This window comes from Gymnoscopelus braueri (assembly GCF_963280865.1).
Source record: "Gymnoscopelus braueri genome assembly, chromosome: 13".
NCBI lineage: Eukaryota > Metazoa > Chordata > Actinopteri > Myctophiformes > Myctophidae > Gymnoscopelus > Gymnoscopelus braueri.
The window spans coordinates 36,679,386-36,696,243 of NC_137615.1; the positions used below are offsets into that span (position 1 = coordinate 36,679,386).

The following is a 16,858-nucleotide window of genomic DNA, read 5'->3' on the forward strand; positions in this document are numbered from 1 at the left end:
CAGTATACAAATAGCAATGCCTTCTCCGATACAGAACAGCACACCTTGCACTTTCAAGTTAGCATTAATGCCACCTTTATGTTAATTCCTGCCACCCAGAGACGAGAGACCCCACACCAACAATCTGTGGACCTAGGCTGACAAATATAAACACAATTTGACTATGTTTATATCCAAGCTGTGTGATATCATTTGTGAGAGTTAAACATTTAAACCGCTCCTTCAGACTATAGTCAAAGGTACACAGACACACCAGTTCCAAAACAGCCACTTGTCTGCTGACCTCATGAACAACAGCTAGTGTATTTGCTGTAACATTTGACGCACGCACACACAGCTGTGTGATGATGTGCTGGAATGAGACTACCATAATAATAGGAAGACAGCTGATAAGGACAGTAGGGAAAGCAGTGAGAGAGCAAGCGACAGAAAGAGAGGGGAAGAGAAAGGCTGCGGCCAAACTCTCTTCCTCTCTGCCCCCTCCTCCTCATCACTGTCGCCTCTCTTACCAGCCCTGTGACTCCAGTCCGGAGAGTAAAGGGAACTCGTGTTTCTTTTTTTGGGCACCTAAGTTGGTGCAACCCACTCCCACCCTGAATGGACAGAGCATTATGACATCACCTTGTATTGTGAAGTTCATCTTCATGATAGTTTAGCTAACGTATAATGCTAGATTATCCAACATAGTGCCAAAGTGAGGCGACAAGAACACGTCTCAGCTTCACAACACTGGCTGTAAAGCCTCTCCCACTGCGTGGTGCATGTGATGTGCACTCACCTGGTAGGTCTTTCCCACTGTGTGGTGCGTGTGATGTGGTTCAAGTACTGGATTCGTCCGGACGCCGTCGTCCTCTCTTCCCACCTTGGCAGCAGAAAACAGACACACACACACAGACACACACAGACACACCCCCACACACACACACACACACACACACACACACACACACACACACACACACACACACACACACACACACACACACACACACACACACACACACACACAGAGAGCAGTGAGACATGGTTTTAACACAGCTGCAGAACAGAACCTCCGTTGGCGGAATTCTGCCTGATCACATTGCAAATATATTCCAGAATGTATTTAGCCTATCTCTGCACTAGGAGGGCAGTGCACATTGTTTTGTGTGTGTGTGTGTGTGTTGGGGGGGGGGGGTTATCCAACTCACCCGTCTGGCAGATCGTTGTCAAACAGCCGGCTGCAATCCACCACTGGTCCGCCTGTGCCAATCCGATCCCTGGACTGCAGGCTCACTAGATCCACACATGGTGGACAGATGTACACACACGTACACACACACACACACCCCCCCCCCCCACACCCACACACACACACACACACACACACACACACACATTACTAGACAGCACAATACACTCACAGGGCACAGATATCATATGGGGCAGGACAGTGCAGAGCAATAAAGCTTTATGAATCGCAGGAACGGGGCCTAGAAGCTGTCAGTGGGGTGCCTTGTGGGGGCCAATCTCCTTCTGAGGAGCGTGTCTGGTATAGCTGAATTCTACTCTTCCTGAAGTCATTGTATTTTACTTTACAACTGTGATACACTATGGCCATAATGTAAAACAATGCTACATTTCTGGCCAACTGTTGCTGGGCTCCTGGGTGATGTTATGTAGCCAGGGAACATTTGTATCAACATTTGTGTGGCTTGTGTGAAGCCCCATTTAAAAAATCTACAAGCCCCCAACGTGTTGCATTGGGAATGCGATCTGAGCTTGTAGACCTGCTAAAAAACATTATATATTTTTATGGAATTACAACTTTTGCATGTAATGACATGCCAAAACAGGGATGTCAGTATTAACGTGGCTAGTATAAAGCCTAATTTATTTTTCGTTGTACCATAGTGCTGCATGCCGAAAATAAAGGTAATAATTAGTCACAGTTCCATTTGGGGTCGTTAGTCAATGAGTGAGAACATAGTAATTAAACCCCTTCAACCATCCTCTGTACTCACCAACTATCTGGCCTCGCACTGTGTCACTGTCACTGGGGCTCAGCTTGTTCAAGTCCAGTCTCTGGTCTGTCGAAGGAAGAAAGGGGGGAGAGAGAGAGATGAAGAGGAGAGAGGTGATCGTAGAGAGCAGCGAAGCAAAGTAAGGAAGTCAAGAGGGAGAGAGAGAGAAAGAGAATGGCAAATCAATAGATGAAAGGGCAGAGAGAGATAGAGAGAGACAGAGAAAGCTGGATCGATCAGTGTCTGAGAGAGACACATGTAAACCAGCACGTGCTGGGAGGGGTTTTTCTTTTTCTCCCCCCTATGGACAAGTCCCATCGCTCTGTATCATTTACATCAGCCAGACGATTCCTCTCTCTCCCTCTCTAGACCACGACTGGACCTGTATATATGATGTACCAGAACAGATGTTCTGGCTCTGCGAGGAGGCAGCCACAGGGCCATAGAAGTTAAAAAAGAAAAAGCACAATAAAAGAAAGCTCATTGAGCCGATCGGTATAGAGGGAGCAGTGGTCAGAGGTCAAACATTTGACAAATGTCAGTACAAAGCCAGCACTATTCCACTCTGTCTGAGCACGGACGCGAACCCCTCTGCCAAACTCTGGAAAGTCTTTGTCTTCTCAACAGAGTCTGGGAATGAGAAAAGTTAAGAAAGAGAGAGAATTGTGGAGGAGGATTGGGACAGATGGGGGGGTGGGGGGGCAAAAATATGTCAGGAATACCAAGTTGCCTGCAGACATGAGAAATGCCACTATCTGTTCTGTGCTCTGTTGTCTGACTGTCGCGCAGATCCGCTCAGGATGTCAGTCTAGACTAAACAGGCAGCGGGGAAAAAAAGACAACACTCGAAACCGTTTTGTGACGAGACTGGCCCGGGGTCAGTGGCCCGCGGAAAAAACGCAAAGCACACACAGATGGACAGAAAAAATAACAATACACAAGCTTATAAAAGAATACCTGCACATACGTATGTCTGAATACATGCAGTTATACATACACACAAATGCCAAATCGTGGCCAATGCCTGTGGATGGCAGACGGAAAAAGCTGGCAAAGATGCTAAAGAAAAGAAAAAGAATGACAAAACCATAGTGAGAGAGAGAGACCACAACACAAGACCGATCTGTGCTTACACTCAAATAGCCATACAATTATGCATGTCTGGGTGAAATGGCCGGTTGTCTAGATCGACAGACGGAGATAGGCAGAGCTTAGTCACTGCAGAGTGTGTGTGTGTGTGTGTGTGTGTGTGTGTGTGTGTGTGTGTGTGTGCTGCCAGTCTATGCGGAAAGACAGGGGGGGTAAGGAAATGCAGCAGAAAACCGCTCACAGCTGTGGAGTGGGGTTCAGGTTTCCTGTGCCGCTCCAGGAAAACAACAGTGTCAGCGGCTTCTAGGAAAAAGGCAGTGGGATTCTCTTCCTTTTGGCTCGAATGTGAGGCGGCAGGTACGAGTCACTACTACAGGCCACTCTCTATGATAGGATATGTCATACCTTAGCTAACAACTCATTTGAACCCATTAGCGTCTTTTAATGGCAATCGCAGGGTGACAGTGATTGTTTCGTCCTGTTCTTGCGTGTGTGCGTGCGTGTGCGAGTGTCTGTGAGTGAACCCTCTCGCACCCTGGTCTGCACTCCGTCAGGCCTAGGGAGGAAGACACCCTCCGTCACTTAGCCCTGACAGGGAAGCTGCGTTATTAGCATCTGGCTTGTCTCACTGGGCCAAGTAGGACTTTCCTCACACTAAAAGCCTAGCAGCTGGGAGAAGAAGGGGATTGAAGATAAAAGCTTAAAGATTATTGTTGATAACTACTGTATAAGGTCTCCATGCTTCATTCTGCATCTGTACTGCAGCCAATTCTTCTCACGAAAGCTACCGGACAGAGAAATTAGCATAGCGGTAGTTCAAATCTCTCACCTCTCAGCCAAGTGACACACCGGAACGTTCTCTGAAAATACAGCATCGCGGTTGTATGCCTGCCAATAGTTGCAGTTTACATCCATGTCTGTCCACACTCATAGTTATGTAGTGAAGACTTTAATGGAATTTAATGAATGTGTTTTGTGAGGTCACAGTGCCCTTGAGTTGACATTTGACCACCTAATTCTAATCAGTTCATCCTTGAGTCCAAGTGAACGTTTGTGCCAAATGCCATGAAATTTCCTCAAGGCGATCCTGAGCTATCGAGTTCACAAGGTTGGGACATATGTACTGTATGTACACATACCGGTACGTATGTAAACATGATGCTTCTGGTCACCGGCTGTGCACCAGCAGAGGCATAAAAAAGGTAGAGCTTATGTCTGAAATGTCTTCCAAATAAGTCCACCTGGGGCTGGAACAGTCCAGTGTAACAGAGGTTTTATCGAGCCAGTGGCAAACCATGGGTTGTAAAATTCACATCAACACAAATTGCATACACTGTAAAATACTTGTGTTAAATTAAAATCAGAGTGTACAAAAGTTGTACAAGAGTTGTACACTCTTTGGAGTTTAATTAACACTGAGGATTTTACTGTGCGCGCACACACTACCAGAAAGACAGACAGGTCAATCATGGGGATCCTTACAGCCTGTGTCTTTGAGGCGGTTGATGGCGTTGGACAGGAGGCGGACACAGCCCAGGAAGCCTGCCCCTTGCTTTTTGTGGATCTTCTTGTGGTTCCACACGCTGATGGTGATGGAGTCCGATTTACCGATATACCTGAGGGGCGAGAGAGAGCAAGAGAGGATGGAGAGTGGACACTATCAATGTAATGGTATTATTGACACAATTTCTGGTGACAACAATGAAGATCAGAATGAGACGAGTGACAAACCGCTTTAAAAAAAAAACTGAAAGAGAAATGTGGGCACACTTTTCTCTACTGTCCAGTAAATTAAAACTAATAACCAAAACTCAACATGTATTATTCCTAGAATGGCATAACGAGAATAATGTGGAAAAAAGGTCAACTTATTATAGACGACATCTGACCCAAAGACATCCCCGCCTGAGCAAGCCAGTCCACATTTTGGGACAGAAAGTCAAGAAACATTTACCATTTACACACAGTATGTTTGTGGCTTTGTTTGCAACTCTCCCATCTTCATCTTCATTAGTGTAATTGCAGTATTGGATAAACTGTGGGAAAGTTTTGTCACTCAAATAACAGACAGAAATGCTATGGGTACAATGTGACCGCACTTAGCACAGTAGGGGAATTACTGGCGCCACTTGTAGCGCAGACGAGGAGACTGACCGATGTGCTCGATCAATAACCGTAGTATGGACGAAAACGGGAACATCCAGGCAGACATTTCTCTTTCTGCTGTGTGTGGAGACAGCTTAATCAAGTTACTCTCGTAATAAGAGTTAACTGCAACAATCAGGTTATATTGCGTGTGTGCAAACATTGTCACTGGATGAGGGATTTGGTGGGGAGACGTCTAGATGAGCCTGACAGACAGGAGACGAACGTTAACGACCGAGCCATTACATTATCCCCCGTCTGACTCGGTCTGTCTCCTACAGTAAATTGTCTTTCCCCTCCTCTCTTTTGCTCATTTCTCTCTCTTTCCTTTCTTCCATGAAGAAGCGCGTCGTGGTTGGGTGGGTTTCCCCTCCTTCGGTGTAAAACTAATCATCCATGGAGCACGCGGACCACATCCCAACTGTAATTATCACGCTGCAATCGACAGGGATGTGAAACAATGGGGTGTGAGTAAGGCGTCTGGACAGTTTGAGTCAATGCCAAATGCCTGTCTGGGTGGTGGGGGGGGGGGGGTGTATGAGCTGGACAGACGTGAGGGGAAGCGGTGCAATCAAACCCAGGTGATCTGGAATGCTCTCTCTGTGTAATATAATTCATTAGTCTGCCTGAGATTTCTCTAATGACACTCAAAGGCAATAATCACACACATGCTGAGCAGCGGGGAATGTGTACGGAAAAAAGAAAGGGTTGGGGTGGCGGGGGGTTGAGGGTGCAAGGCAGCAGATTAAAAACACTCGCCTGGACTTTTGAAATGAAGCCTATTGTATTTGTAGATCACATTTGTGTTAACACATTCGGTGCCAGAGTTTTATTAAAAAAGTGACGTTGAGTGCCAGAGATCTCACCGTTTGTAACGCTACGCTGTTTACAGCTGTAGACCCCACGACGAGCACCCGATTGTAAACAATATATGCGTGCACGATGGCAGATGGTCCTGGCTAACGACTGGAACAATAACATCTCTCACGCGAGTCACCATGGCGGAGTGATCGCGGATCGAAAATTACTCGTTTTCCCCACTGTAAAAAGTTAAGGAAATATGGAGTTTTTTTGCAAGGAGATAGAATGGGAGCGGACGGGAGCCAGGTTTTTTGGCACAGTGATCCATCTGTCCCTTCCTTCTCAGAGTCACCGTGGGTGATTCCAGAGCTGCGCTAGCCCCCCCTAAACTAAAAAAAACAAAAAGATTGATTTCACGGAGAATCCCGGTTTTGGCACCTAAGCACTAAAAATGTAAAACCGGAGAATACCGGTAAGAGACACCATTGTCCCCGTCAATCTCATATTTCCTCTCAAGGCCACAGCGTGCAGCACGTGGTTAAAATGACAGAAAATGCACCGAGTTCCACCACTCTGAAGGCTGCTAATGGTTTTGTTCCAGTTTTCATTCCTTCTGTATTTCATTCCTTCTGACCGCCAGAGGCAGTGTTTTCAACACCTGGATATCCAGGTGTTGAAAACACTGCCTCTGGCGGTCATCCGGAATTCATAGAACCTCGCTTTCAATCATTATCTACCTGACACATTTCAGTGATAATCCTCAAATTAAGTATTAGTGTAGTCTAGTGCAACAGTTCCGCCATCAAACACAACCCTATACCCAAAGAAAGGTGTTGTTTCAACAGCATGATATAGCATTTGCACAATACACAGAACCCGATGGAACTGGCTACGCTACAGTATTTAACTGATGGAATGCGCTATTAAAGACCCATGTGACATGCTAGAAATGATGATATTTGCTTCTACATATCACGTGTTTCCTGTAAAAACAGTATAATGGGGTGGGACGTCATGGATATTGATTGGCAGTTACAGTAGCCAACAGGACTCCATAAAAACAGGCGTTTCACCCAGAGACAGCACATTACAGCTTGCATTTGAACGGTCTTGTTGTCATGCTAAACTAGCTTAACAAAAACGGAAACTAGTCAATAACCAAATGTAATGACCCGAATTCTGTTCATCTGAAGAACAGTTCATGACAAAGGATATTCAAGGAATTACTCCTTATTTACAGCAAAATCATATTGAAATGAATTTTACATCACGTTGGAAAGGGACTGATCAAATTGAAGACACATCACAGTCATGGTGTTACATAACATAAACATATATACCATCCTAAATGACCAAATGAACACCATGATACAACACTACACATAATGCCCACAACATAATCCTATAACGTGTTCCCATATTAAACCAACAACAAAATATATATATATTGTGTTACAGTGTATGTGTGAGGATACATATTGTACATTCTTCTGTTCTTTCATGTTTGTATATTTCTCTTTGATTACTTCTGATTTCTTATTTTATTTTCTGTCAGTCTTTTGTTTCGCTTTACTTTTCTTATTATTTTGTTGCTGCTGTCTCAATAGGGAGACAATGTGAAATATTGTACAGAAAGACTGTATGGTGAATATGAAGCACTATTATGCATACATGTATTGTCTCTCCTGATAATAACAATAAAAACAACAAAATAATAAAAAACACAATAACATAACATAACAAAATCTTACTTCACCCTATAGCCACCTAAGCTAGGCTAACAAAACCAGAAGCTAAAACATTGTTTAATAACCCAATCTTTGCTTTAAAGTTATACAATGCAGAATCCCAAATAACGATTTTTAGCAACCTCTGCTGGTCACTACCGTCACTGCATACAATTTCCGTAATCCTCGATTACCCAGAATTCCATTCGTTTTCACCGGAAGCCGGAAGCGTTTCAAAAAGCGATCTTTTAATTGTTTTATACTATCTACGGATCGTTTCTCTTAGCCAGTGGAGCATTAGTTACCATGAGCTGTGCTTTCTTTTTCTGTTCTTTTTCGATCTTCCAATCCTACATTATCTTAACATCAGCGTGAGGTTCCTTTTTGTTATAGCGCGGTAGTTCCTGGCCAAACAGGAAACCGTTGCGGTAGTTCCTGGGGACGTCGGCCACGACGTCATGACGTTGGCCAGGAACGTCATTTCCCCGGGAAAGTCCCCCCAGTCCACTTTCAATAGAAAATATATAAATAAAAGGCTTCCGGGGGTGAAATTCACGGAGTGGGTGTTGTGAAACTTTTGCCACTCGCAAAAGATATACAATTTAACTTTAGTTTTGTTGAAAACGTTACCTAGTATTACTTTAATGCAAGATTAAGCCTACAAGAGACATCACATCTGATAACCCCGTGGTTGAGATTAGCAAACAGACTTCTCATCACAGGTGTTTTATTTAATGCTAATTAAAGCAATTTTCCAAGCCACCCCCTATGAAACAAATGGAGAATGTATGGGAGATTCGGAACCACTGTCCACTGTGTCCCTATTTCGGGCATGTCATCACACAGATGAACATCTTTCATTTTCTTCAAAACATTTTAAAAGATTTTCAAATTATTTTTACATTGTGTAAAAAATGACCCATTTACAAGCTCCCATGTCCCATTGAGCTTAAAGATCTGCTTTTATTGCAATTTGATGTACGATTAAGTATATAGGGCTTAAATGGTTAAAGCCAAGGCCTGCAGTACTTCACATACTTGGAACAGGCAGCGTCAGGAGGAGAAGCCAGGCAGGCTGCCAGCTAGACTTTGTCTGCTATCCTTGGCATGTCTGCCACTTCCTGCAACAATGCTGACAGGTCAGAGTTCACAAGCCAGTCTGCTGGCTTGAACTGACCACTGAAACGATGTGCCTGGACCACACTCTGATGTTTCAATGGTGCACTTGCAAACACAAACACACACATAGACAAATACTGGCTCTCCCCACCCTCACATGAGCACACACAACAAATGGAAACAAAGAGTCACTGCCAGCAGCCTTTTAAATGCAGTTGGCTGTATTGTTAACACCAGGTGTTGCAGTCACTATTTTAATAAGTGTGCGCCAGCCAGCTAAGAGCTGCTCTCAGTCAATTAAGACTTCTCTCCTCTCCAATACACCACCTGAGAGTCCTTCCGCTGGCCAGAGAGTGCACACGCACACGCACACACACACACACACACACACACACACAGTGATGTTTAACTCATCACTGGCACAGAAAACACTCCTGCAGTTTCCACATAAACTCCAGTCCGCTCAGCTCACTGGCTCTCGGGAGAGATTGGAGAGGAGAGCTCCACACGGCCACAGGTCCATGTTCTCCTATCCATCAATCTGAGGTCACTCCACACTGTGCCTCTGAGGGGCAGTGGATGTATGGAAGAGTGTGTCTGTGTGTGTGTGTGTGTGTGTGTGTGTGTGTGTGTGTGTGTGTGTGTGTGTGTTTCTCTCCTGTCAAACGTGACATGAACAGCTAATTAAACAGCCATGTAGGGAGAGGGGGGTCCCGTATCCTGAGCAACCAAACAAACGGAGACATGTGCTTCCTCTTTCTGTTGGCTGGGCGTGACGGCTGGATAAACACCGAGCAAATACTGGAAACTTTCACTCTCGCTTTTCAACTCGTGCACACTCACTTTCACTCCTTTTTTCCAGGTCACTTTCACAGGACAAGCAGTCTGTGGGAAAGGCAACAAGACATGCACGTGTTTCTGTCCGTGGGGGAAAATACTATCGTGCTGACCTGCCCCCCCCCCATGCAACATGCATTAAGTGCTGCTCAAAGGAGATTTTTTTTTAGCCTGTGATTGCTAGGTCTATAGAATGATGTAATTATTGGGTCACTAAGTAAGTGAGAGGCCTGGTGTAAACAAGGGTTCCTTTTGGCCCCGGCTGCAGACACTTCTCTGTGTGCTCTCTTAGCAAAGTCAAATAAAGAAAAGTACATCATAAAGAGCTCAAAATAGTCAAGGCGGTTGCACTGATAGATGAGTGGATGCAGGCTGCCGGCAACACTGAGCTCAAGTCTTTGGTTAGGCGGAAGGTATTCTTGTAAAAAAAAAAGGAGGACAAATGTGCTCATTCCGCCTTCAGAGCAGATGTTGGAGAGCGAGGCGGCGAGGGAGGTACAGGTCAGGATGTTGTGGCAGGTGTGTGTGTGTGTGTGTGTGTGTGTGTGTGTGTGTGTGTGTGTGTGTGTGTGTGCTTACAGGTCGTAATGTTGGTTCCACTTGGGGTCAAGTGTGTTCCTCACAGTGTCTGTAGAGTGGCATTGTCCTGAGCCGTCCACCACCACCTTAGCGAAGGGATCTGGGAGACCTGCGGGGAAAGAAATCACAACAAAACATAAACAACACATGGCTCCACCACACAACACGAGGGGTGGGGGGGGGGACAAAACTCTAATTCAGACAATGAGGCAGGTCAATCTATCATTACTGAGACGGCCAAACAAAAGACTTCTCTGGCTCTCAATGAGATGCGGGGCTTTGCGTGAACACTGATGAATGACTGTGTGTGACAGGCCATGAATGAATGGCAACATGTGATAGCAGTGTGAACCCGAGCTGCTGCGTGACAGGTGGAGATGAGCTGCGCTGTCTCTAATGCCTGGGTGCCTTTAAACACTTAATGTGCTTTTCAGTACCATGGCCAAACAGGACTAGCTAGGGCTTCCCCGGTACTTGGGTGTCAGTTTCCACCCTAGTCTAAAGCAACGTTTACATTTCAAAATGTATTTAGCATCTTGTTGCCAGTGGCCACACTTAGCTGACTGGATTATTGTTTTAACCACTTAAACTCTTTATACTTAGTTGACCGGGGTCCCCCAGGGCTGTATACTAGGTCCGCTAGTATTTCACTTCACACACCAAATCTCTTTGACAAAAGTAGCTGATCTACAAGCTCACAATGCATCGTAATGTGAACCGTTGTGAGCTTAGTTGTAGATCTGCTATTTTATGCCAAATGTTCGTCCTAGAATAGGGATGCTAGGGTTAAAGTGGTTAAGGTGGCCCTAGCAGGCCCCCACTCGGCCCTATGGTGGAAAAGCTTCCTGCTGACAGGTAGGACCTGCTGGGCGACATTCACCTGGTTGCAAGTACTGCGCCTGGATTGGAGGCATGCGCACTTATACTAGCGCCATCAACAGATATCATGCATGCACTCACACACACAGACGCCACGTTGTGTGCACACAAAACAAAGACACAACTCAGACGGCTGCTTCTATATACTGTATCTATGGCAGTTCCTCTGCACCCACTCTTTGCCTGAGTATTTGCTCAGCTCCTGAACGCTGGAATGGGAAGAATGGGCACCACAGAAACCACCTGAGTGAGTGGGGGGGGGACCTTTACACACTCACCATGACAGCCACTCCAAAACATACCAAAACACACACACAACACTGTGGACATCTAACCCCAAGTGAGTCTCCCAGGTTAAAAATGAACTGGCTGGCTCAGGCTAAACGACAGTGGAAAAGTCTTCTAATTGGCTACACATTTAAGACATATGGGCTGTGTGCCAGGCCATGCTGCTGCATCTCGCTAGAACGCTGTGTTAAACCGTTACTATATACAGTATATATATATCGATATTAAATGTGCCGAGAATGGTTTTCTTTGTGATATTCAACTTCTTAAACGTCATATTGATAAGAGAGTGAGATTCGCACACATGACTCCCCAATGTAGTGTATCAAATAGGCCTACTATGTGCTGCTATACATAGTAGAAGCATAAGCATAAGCTGAGACCCCCCCCATGTGTCACCACACAGACACTATATTCTGTAACAAGCTCACAACGTGTTGCATGGCGATGTGCTGTGAGCTTGATCTCTTATAAATAGATCTGCTATTTTTTAAAGGTTTTGAATTTTTTTTGAATATTATTTGAATATTTATTTCAAAATAGGGCATAATAGGCCTCACTCCCCCACCTGTGATCTTTGGTGGCCCCTCCCCCAAGAGGGGACTGGACCCCAGGTTGCGGAACACTGCTTTAAAAGCACTGGTTCTCAACCTTTTTTATTTCAAGGACCCCAATTTGATACGATATTCTTTATATCTGGGATCCCAATCTACACGGTAAATAATCCTCAGTGTTAATTTAACACTCTGAGAGTGTACAAATAGAACCAATTGGACTCTTGCAGGTCCATTTGGTTCCAAAGAAACACCAGACAATATTGATAATATTACTTGGTGACTTTGACTGATGAGGGCAACATTCTCATCCAGCGAGTTCCCAGAGGACACATCCAATGGTAACACAAGTCTGTCCGGTGCTGTGGCTTAATAAGGAGGTTCCAGTGTGTTGGTGAAGGCTAGAGGCAGCTGGCAGCACGGGTGGGGGGGCGTAACCAGTGGTGGAAATTAAATATGCACATTTACTCAAGTAATGTACTTAAAGGAGAATTCCGGACAAATTAAGTGTTATCTTTCATGTCTCGTTACTCACCTAGCGACGTAAAAAGTGGCGTTCTTTTTTTCCATATATTCCCCTGTCGTCATTTTTTAAACACCCTCCGTTGTTATAATGGGAGCGAGTGGGTTAGTGAAGTTCGTCTATTATAACCAACGCAATGTTATTTTTTTCTATACTACGATTCATTGTAGAGTCTCATGATAGTCAAACATGCGCTGAAAATTCCTGCGAGCCTGCCGTTAATGGCGAACGATTTAACACTGGATGCTTGTTTCTTTCCAGAACCTGGCAACTCGTGTTGCCAGATTCTGGAAACAAGCAACCAGTGTTAAATCGTTCGCCATTAACGGCAGGCTCGCAGGAATTTTCAGCGCATGTTTGACTATCATGAGACTCTACAATGAATCGTAGTAGAGAAAAAAATAACATTGCGTTGGTTATAATAGACGAACTTCACTAACCCACTCGCTCCCATTATAACAACGGAGGGTGTTTAAAAAATGACGACAGGGTAATATATGGAAAAAAAGAACGCCACTTTTTACGTCGCTAGGTGAGTAACGAGACATGAAAGATAACACTTAATTTGTCCGGAATTCTCCTTTAAAGGTAGGGTAAGTGATTTGCAATTATTCAAATAATTGCAAAATGGGTCTATGTTCTGATAGTGCTCGTTACTATAGAGTGTCCTGTCCACATAAGGAGTCTCCATGTCTCTCCAGCTCTTTATAAAACAGAAAATGCATTTTCGTTTCAGTTTCAGTTTAATTTCCAATTTTATCCAATCAGGATAGAGAACTCAATCAGGATATAGATTAAACAAGTGAAATTGGAAGTGATGACACTAAGAAACGAGCAGGCAAAATTAGAACTGGAACACTATAAAAATGAAGCTGAAAAATTGGTACTTTCTCCTGATTGGCTGAGATAATGACACCTACCAGAAAATGTATTTTCTGTTTATTAAAGAGCTGGAGAGACGGGGAGACTCCTGTTACTGAACAAACACTCTATAGCAATGATTACTATCAGAATATAGTGCTTTAACCTTTTAACTAAATACTTTTTGTTTTAACCCAAAAATATCACTTACCCTACCTTTAAATACAATATCGAGTTGTTTTTTTTTACTTTACTTGAGTATGTCCATTCTCCAATACTTTGTACTTCTACTCAAGAACATCTCAAAGGCAAATATTGTACTTTTTACTTCACTACAGTTATTTGAAAACGTTTACTTTGCAGATTGAGAATATTACAAAACATGCAATTAACAAAAATCAATTGCAACCAATTAAGCTCTATTTTATAAAATAGCCAATCTACAAGCTCGCAAAGCGTCACATCGCGACATGTTGTGTCGCCAACTTGTAGATCTGTTATTTTCAAATATTTGTTTGAATATCTTTTAAATTTTTTAGTACTTCTACTTTGGTATTGTAAGTATATTTTTGATAATTAATAATAATTAATATTAATACTTGTGTACTTGTACTCAAGTGAAAGCTTGAATACTATTACTTGTAACAGAGTATATTTATATAAGTAAAAAGATCTGAGTACTTCTTCCACCATTGGCCGTGACTAACCCACATTTCTAATTATTTGTATTTCACAGTGCATACTTCAAAGGCACTGGCATGGGCCACCATAAAGAAACTACTACTATTTAAAAATGCAAGATACTTACGAAAGAAGTCTTTCTTCACCAAGTTTTTGGCGCAGAGAACTGAAAGAAATAAGAGAAGGGTGGGTGTTACTTAAATTGTGCAGACACCACTCACACATACTTGCTGTTGAAGGTTGCTGAAAGGGGATTGTTTGGTTCAGGACTGATGGGGGACGTTCTCATTATAGGAGCCTCTACAAACACAGACTAACATCAGATATGGATTGCACCATCCATCTCTCACCGTAGATCGCATTGCATTCACATTGCATGACATGACATCACATAAACAACAGCGGTGGTAGGCAGCTATAGTGGTTGGCTGAGAACGAAGGCTTACAGGCCTAACAGCGAGCTGCTTGGTTGATCGGTATGTACTTTCTTTTGGCAAGCGACCTTAATGCCTCGTCGGCACACCTTACATTTTTATTGTATTGTCTGCGTAGAATCGGCAAGCTACAAAACAATTCAAGTTGCATTCTTATTGCTCATAACAACATTTCACCTTTTTTATACTGTACAGAGGGAGAGAATAGAATCTTTTCCCAGCCTTGTCACGGTTTCTGGAGGAAAGGAGTTGATCCTACAGATCCCCCTCTGGGGGCCACGAAGGCGGTTGCTGGGGCAATGAGGCAGAGACACTTATGCTGTGTTCACACACTGGCAGCTACAAAGATACAATCTACCATTCATTTTCAATGGAAGCCAGCGACATGAAGATACAAAGATACATCCAACATTTGTAGCTGCTACAAAGCTACAAATAAGTTGAGCTGGCTTCAACTTCAGATACAAAGCTACAAAGCGACAGATGCTGTGTAGATTTGTTTCTTTGTAACTTTTGTATCTGCCAGAGTGAACACAACCATCCTCCACCCCTGCTTGCCTTGCCTGCATGCCCGTTTCTCTGTCAGTCAGTCGGTCTGAAGTCATTATGTCTGTGTGGATGGACAGGGGTCCGCTCACAAACTGAGCAAACCTCTGACACTCAGACACTGAAGCACCAGATATATTTAGTTGTATGCAGGTGTCAACACGCTTACAACTACTAATACAACATGCAACATGCTTGAAGATGTGCTATTTTTGGTGTGTGACATCAGCACGCAACCAGTATAAATCAGACTTAAAGGAGTAGTTCACCCAAAAAATGACTTATTTTCTGTCAAAAAACTAGATTGAAAACAGACAAAAACTAAAAAATATCCATGAATTCAAGGCTTCATGGGGTGTGTAATTGATAGAAAATAAGTCATTTTTTGGGTGAACTACTCCTTTAAGTCACTCTCACTGAAACATTGTCTGCCTCGTTTTTTTTAATTAATTTTTCAGCAAAAGCACCGTAGTACGTTGTTAGTCTTAGCGAAACCATCAGTAGATGGGGTGAATTTGTAATGTGCCTATAGCATTTACATCAATTTATCAAAACACTGGGTTTTAGATTCCCAGTTACCCACTGCCAAAGGCCATTTCCTATAAACAGCGATTGACAAAAGCAAAAATTAACCCTGCCTCCTTGGGGATGTATAATTCCTCCCTGCTGGCATAGATGTAACCCTGTAAAAACACTCTACAAGAAATGAGAATAGTTCGCCTAAATGTGCACCGAGAGATGCAATTTTGTGTATGAAAATACAATTCGAGTTGGTCTGGCTTAAACCAGGATTATTTGAGTTCAGGAGCTCTAATTAAGCCACAAACCGCTGCCAATATAATGACTATCAACATGCTCACTATGGCGGGGGGACCAATCTCCACCCAGCCACCGTGGAATAACAGCAGGCTGACCTAAAGACGCTGCGGTTGGGAGGGCCATCACGGTGCCATGTGAGTCCATTTCACACCTTTCCTGGATGAAATCTTTATGTCTAACTAGCATGGCCCTGGGCAAGCTCTGTGTTTTGTGTGTGCTTGCGCGCGTCTCTTCTCTCTGTGTCTTTATGGAGGCTAGCTTGCCTAATGCCCTCACGTGCAGGTTAAGAGTGCTCAGACTTTGCTTTGCTAATACAAATAGACAAAGGCCCACCCATAGGGGAGGCGGTTCTGCCGTTTAAACCGCTGAATCTACAGTCACTGCTATTCATCCAACCATTCAGTTGTATGTATGTACATATGTGTGCCACTGTGTTTGCAGTGAAATATCCCAAACCTCCCATAGTTTAGGCCTCAGTTGAAACAATGTTGCCGACGAGTGACGTGACGCCTTGCCTGCCGTAGCGTGAAAGGCACGATTATGTATGAAAAAAGAAAAGAGTACATACGTACGCACAGCGTTTACAGTGAATTACTCAGACAATGGGTTGAGGGCTTAATGAGAAGAACGCCATGTAAAGAGAGAGAAGGGGGTGTTTGGAATGAAAAAACAGACGACAAAACTGGATCTAATTCCTCTCTGGGGGGGTGGGGGGTGCAGGCCCGGGGTGGATGGGAAGGGAGAGCATGCTCGACAGACGCGGAAGAATTTCTTTCCGCAAACATCCCTGGGAATGTGTTACGTTCCAGTGAAACCCACCTCATTACTCAAACATCTGGTATGCATCTCCCTCAGTCGCTCTCTCTTCCTCAGCACGCACGCACACACGCACACACACACACACACACACACACACACACATACACAGTCTTCTACCCCTCATTCTGTACTCTCACTCCACTGATCTTAATTA

General features: G+C 44.0%; 1 protein-coding gene across 1 annotated transcript in view; it reads right to left on the minus strand.

Annotated features, from left to right (window-relative positions):
* The window catches only part of smurf2 (SMAD specific E3 ubiquitin protein ligase 2), a 65,481-nt gene that overhangs the window by 24,777 nt on the left and 23,846 nt on the right, over positions 1-16,858 (minus strand). The window contains exons 2-7 of the mRNA XM_080447889.1: positions 14,214-14,252; positions 10,301-10,409; positions 4,575-4,708; positions 2,004-2,069; positions 1,191-1,275; positions 779-862 (exon numbers count right to left, since the gene is read on the minus strand). Coding sequence (XP_080304015.1) covers positions 779-862; positions 1,191-1,275; positions 2,004-2,069; positions 4,575-4,708; positions 10,301-10,409; positions 14,214-14,252 — 517 coding nt within the window. The remainder of the gene's footprint in view (positions 1-778; positions 863-1,190; positions 1,276-2,003; positions 2,070-4,574; positions 4,709-10,300; positions 10,410-14,213; positions 14,253-16,858) is intronic.